General features: G+C 35.0%; 1 protein-coding gene across 1 annotated transcript in view; it reads left to right on the top strand.

Annotated features, from left to right (window-relative positions):
• LOC109838058 (probable serine/threonine-protein kinase PBL16) overlaps positions 4,951–5,975 on the top strand; it is a 29,763-nt gene continuing 28,738 nt past the window's right edge. Inside the window, exon 1 of the mRNA XM_020406512.1 lies at positions 4,951–5,352. Coding sequence (XP_020262101.1) covers positions 5,172–5,352 — 181 coding nt within the window. The 5' untranslated portion in view covers positions 4,951–5,171. The remainder of the gene's footprint in view (positions 5,353–5,975) is intronic.

The raw sequence follows: 5,975 nt of genomic DNA, 5'->3' as shown, positions 1-5,975 counted from the left end.
GGTGTGTGTAACAATAAGATTTATCAAATCTAAACTCAATATAAAAACTAGCTTTAAAGAAAGATAATCAAACAAATATGCAAATGTAAAGCTAGAAATAGAGTTTAGAAAACTTCTCAATTGATCAAGAGGTAGAGGTAGGAGAGTTGAATGCTCAAACACCAATAGATGATTTTCTCAAGCTCTTGTAAACTTGTTTTCACAAAACAAACTCTCAATTACTTAAAAGCTTTTTAAACAAACTTAAACAATACTTAAACCCTTGTTAAAACTTTATTAAAACATTTCTTGGGTTATCACGAAAGATGACAGCAATGGGGTATTTATACCCTATCAAAACATCAGTAAAAACCCTAAATAAAAGACCAAAAAGCCCTCAGAAAATCTCAGCTGGAACTAGTCGTTAGAGTCTGAAAGACAGTTCAGTGATCAACCGTACTATAGCACGGTTGACCATACTATTCACGGACAGTTTCTGATTTTGACAGATTCTGGAAATTTGCATATCTAACTTTGTAAAATCAATTAAAATAGTAAATCAACTCTAAAAATCATGAAATTTTGAAGAAAGGTTCTAGACATGTAGATAAGCATGTTAGAGAAAGAATTTCTAAAATATCTTTTCCCAGTTGAGAGAAATACCTATTTGAACACAAATATACAGTTTCTGAAAAAACTACTGAAAACTTGATTTTGTAAATTCAATTAAAAATAACAAAACAACTTCAAAATTAGTAAAACTTGGGAAAATATTTGTATATATATGAAGATAAACATGTAAATGAAGAAAATTTTCAAATTGCATTTCCTAATTGTAAAAACGTATCTGCTTTGCAAAAACATGCACGAACATAAGCTTATTAAAAACTTAATTTTGTAAATTCAAATAATCATAACAAATTAATTCCAAAATTGATAAAACTTTGAGAAACATTTATAAACATGAAATTAAACATGTTAGAAAAAAAAATTTCTAAAATTGAATTTCCCATTTGTGAAAACTCATGTATTTTGTAAGTGTGTCCAAAACATGAAAATGTGATATACATGAAATTTGATGTTTTGACATAAACAATATTTTAAAACCCTATGAAATGATTTTATAGACTTAATAAAATATCTATATAATAATTGTTAAATCCATAAACCAAAAATTGTGTATATATATAACTATATATATATATAAACCAAATATGTGTGTGTGTATATGATTGAGCTTAAAGTACTAACACACATAATATAAAACCTAAACTAAATATACTCAAGCTTAATTGATTTTTGATGTAGCTCAACTTGGTACACTTGCGGATGTAGCTAGAACTTGGATCTTCAATTTGAATTGCATAGGCTTCGCTCCACAATTCCGCCAACCTCCATTAGATATGATCGTGAATGCGCAATTCTATCCATCCTCTAACTTGTTGTTTGTCTATAATAAATAAATAAACAAAAATACTAGACAAACAACATTAGTGATAAATTATTTGTTAAGCATCATCAAAACAAAGAGACCAACAATCTTCCCCTTTTTGATGATGACAAACAATTTACAAAAATGATATATGCATGAAAGGAAATAAATATACAATATTATAATTATCATGCATATAAATAAGAAATGCTATACTCATAATATTTCTCCCCCTTTGACAATATTAAAAAGGGGAAAGCCATAAAGAATGAAGAGAGCGAAAGCCCCCCCTACATATGAGCATGGGTGAGTATAAAACAAATATAGTGAATAACTCCCCTATCAAAATGCCATATAGAATATATGCAATAAAGATCATGACAAACAAGTGAGCAAGCATAAATGCTAAACACAGCTCACATACAAAAGATAATGAGAACACATATAAATATATCAATATGAAAAATAGTGTCTCATATCAAAGAACATAAAAACCATGTATAAAAGTAAATTTATGAACTCAAAAGAAAAGGAACATGGGAATCATACAAAATGTTTTCAAATGAAAACAAATCAACCAAATGAAATCATAAATCAAATTTTAAGCCTAAAAATAATGTTTGATCAATAAATCAAGTTTTCCTTGTAGAACTTGATCAAACCACTCATAGAATGCATTATAAAGCATATTTGAATTTTGAATCATCTATTTGTGCTTATATAATGAATTCAAAGCAACAAATCAAAATAAAATTTTTGACAAAAGAAATGCAAGAAAGGCAACAATATATCAAGCTCTTAAGCTTGTTCCAACCTATATAAAGATTATTAGTACCCGGTAAATAAGATTTGGGAGTAAACACCCAATAAGCCGGGGCACTTAATGATGGACTATAGGAGAGCTAATTGGTTGTGCCTAGCATGCGAGGCGGCGAATCATCAGCTTACTATTTGCACTAGTAGAGGAGTTTCAGAAGGAGCTTCGGGTGGAAGGATGGTATCGGTAGGCCAGGCTAAGTAGAGTGGACAATAGAGAAGGCCACCACTTCCTACTCAGCAACATATGTTCTGAGGACAGGGCAACAATTTCGAGGCTAGAGACGGTGGAGAGGTCCCTAGTTTCAACACCCATACTAGCCGTAGTATTAGCAGAGGCGCCTAAGGCAATATGGCCAGTAAGATCTGTAACAGTAGAGATGGGGTTAGGTTCTTACACTTATCGCTGAGCAAGTAGATGCATTCGGTGATGTGGTCACAAGTACTATTTTGGTTTATTCAAGTGCCAAATGGCTTTTAAAGGAAGCCGATGTGGCAAGATCCTGTTTAGTTTATATAGAAGGGATGAAAGTGACTCATTACAGTTATCAAGGGACATCACTGTATCTTTATAATGGCAAAGCTCTTGGCAACACCTTGAGAAATCTATAATTATTATGATTAGATGAGACGTGACTAACTTATACCCAACACAAATCTTATTTACTCCCAATCAGGATTCCATCTTAGCTTGCGAGTAGGGAGCCACTATTATGTATACAACCGAGATTTAATATTTGGGTTAACCAAACAACATCACGACAACAAGTTGACTCGATAAACCAAGCATGCACTTTACCTCTAAAATGTGGGACATTCGCACTCAACATGCAACTCAGTCATAGCCCATAGACCTAACCTAAAAGCATATATAGAGCGGTAGAGGTCCATAATTCTAAACTCATCAGTTCGGTTGCTATGTTTATACACCACCCCGGCCTATTTTTATGGTGGTCTGTCCAATTGGAGATAATTGATTCTAATCACATCATATCCTCCACAAACTATGTGAGGAGATATTGATTGGATACTCAATCACTTTAGTTGACAACTTTTGTAACTTACCAAATCTATACGTACATCGATTATACCATCCTACACTAGTTCCATGCGGATTTATTTGTAGCCCAAGTAACTACCATCACAACCTCGGTCGTTAGGATGGTGACTCATATATGCGCTAATCTACCCTAGGCAACAACAACAAATACCAAGCCTTTATCCCCAAAGTTTAGGGTGAGCTATATGAATCCAATTTTCCATTCCATTCTGTTATGGGTCATCTCCTCCGTTAAGTTAGTTTTAATCGTATCCTTCTTAATTGCTTCTAATCAAGTCATTCTAGGTCTACCCCTAGATCTTCTAGCCCCATTAGCTCTACTATTACCACTTTTCCTAACTGGTGCACTAATGGGTCTCCGTTGTACATGACCAAACCATCTTAATCTATTCTTTCTCATTTTATCCTTAATAGGCGCAACCTCTAGTTTACTACGGATGCGCTAATCTACCCTAGTTAATCAGTATAAATACCCCTAACCTAGATTTACTTATTGTTATTACTACTTATTTTTAGTAGTTTGACTTAGGCATCGAGAGGTGTTGGTGAACATTCAACCATCGTTAATCCGACACTTTTCTTTGTACCATTGCCATCATCAACAAGCGCTCGCCAACAAACATGAAAGGAAAACACGAGGCACTCATTATTGAGTTTGATCCTACGAACTCAACCCTGTAAGTTGATTCTATGCATCAACAAACATTAACAACAATTTTTCATATGAGTGGGTAAAAATTATGCAACGTAATGTTTGAGTGAAAATTGCAGTTCACACTTGGTGGTGAGGGGGTGGGGAGGGGCAAGGATTTGATAATCCCTAAATTTAAGAGGGGTCTCTAACATTTTAAAAGTTCAAGAGGTGATGTGATAATTGTCCAAAGTTAAGGTTGTTTTTCGATATTTATTTATTAAGCTTATAATGTAAGAAGAAGAACAATTTTTTTGTCACCGCACAAAATGGTCGGGGTTGGGAACCAGTAACGACTATCTAGAAAATTGGGATTTGAAAGGACAAATTTTGAAAACAGACCCCTTTGCAAAAATATTCTCAAAAAAAGACCTGTTTTCACTTTATTTTCAAAAAACGACCTAGTTTTTCACTTTATTTTCAAAAAACGACCTACTTTGTTGAAACTGGGTTGTTTTTTTGTGAAAAATATTCCCAAACTTCACGGGAGTTGAACTCCCGTGAAGTTTGTGAACATTTTTCAAAAAAACTACCCAGTTTCAGCCACAGGGCTGAAACTGGGTCGTTTTTTGCAAATATTTTCAAAACGAGTCTTTTTTTGGGAATATTTTTATAAAGGAGTCTGTTTTTAAAATTTGTCCGGATTTGAAATGGTCGGGGTTCCCAAAAGCGACCATTTTGTGCGGCGACAAAATTAGTCAAGGTTCGCAACCCCGACATGCTTAGTACCCTAACCACGCATCTCTTGTTGGGAACGTCCTAATTAGGAAGCCGATTTTTTAAAATTGACCCATTTTCTAGCCATGATGTTGACGTGGCCAGAAAATAAGTCAATTTTTAGAATTAAAATTGGAGTGGGTCGATTTAAAAAAAATTGTTTTGGGGCTAATTTGAATTTTTCTTCGTAAGAAGAAAAGACAAAGGACACATTATTTTACGGGAGAATCATTCGTATTCCTCTTCCGTGCCAGAGTGAAAAAAAATTCAAAAACTCGATCTTTAGCGTCTTGCCTCCTTCCGCCCTCTCTTGTTTTCTCTCCCGCTTCGTCTCCGAATATCCTGAGCATCCCTCTTCATTCCCCGTCCCCATCTCGCCGCCTTCTCGATCCCATCCTTCCAAATAAAAATGACACCCAAACCCAAAACCCTAACCCTAACCCTAACCCTCGAACGAACAAAAGATCAAGAGAGAGATGGAGAGTCTCAGCAGCTCGAGAGACGCAAACATGGTGATTGTGGCCCTGGATGCGACGAGGGAGCGGACCAAGGACGAGCTCCGACTCACGATGAACGGGATCAGGATGCGAGGCGACATTCTCAGAGGCGGCAGCTCGGTGCACGTTTTTGGAGTACTTCACACCGTTAATAACCCTAGTCAGTATTATCTCCTTTTCTCTTCTTTGAAGATTTTACTTGTGTTTCAATTCGAATTGAAGTGAGCTGCTTATTAGTGGAATGATTTTAGCCTGAGCCTCCTAGGGCTGAGCAAACGGCTGGTTCAGTCGGTTTTTTACAAAGTTTGACCGAACCGAATGGAACCATTCTATATGTGAAACCAAATTCGGTCAGTTCAGCTCGGTCTGTAACGGTTTGGATTTTGACTAGTTTAACTAGGGAGAAAGTTCTATTGTGACCCAAAAGAACGATGCATATTAAAAAACCGTTGAAAGAAAGAATGTGGATCAAGGGATTGATAAAAGAATGATGCAAAGTAATTGAGGTAATAAATAATCTAAGGGAAAAAGCAGAAAAAATTTTATGGACTAATAAAAACAAAGAAAGAGTATGTTATAGCTAATTGAGATAGTGGTTGGTTCGGGTTGTTCAGGTTGAAGTTTTCTCAAACTGAACCAATTGAAACTTATTTTAAACCTAAACTGAACCATCAAAATTCGGTCAGTTCGGTTGGTTTATTTCTAGCTTTTTTCCTAATAATTTATTAGAAACTATTTGAGCAAATTAAGTTGTGTTTGATCAACTAAATATATATTTACAAC

The sequence above is a fragment of the Asparagus officinalis genome, chromosome 4, assembly GCF_001876935.1.
Source record: "Asparagus officinalis chromosome 4, Aspof.V1, whole genome shotgun sequence".
NCBI classification, from domain to species: Eukaryota; Viridiplantae; Streptophyta; class Magnoliopsida; order Asparagales; family Asparagaceae; genus Asparagus; species Asparagus officinalis.
Note: the sequence above shows the minus strand (reverse complement) of the source record. Positions and strands in the feature narration are given on the sequence as shown.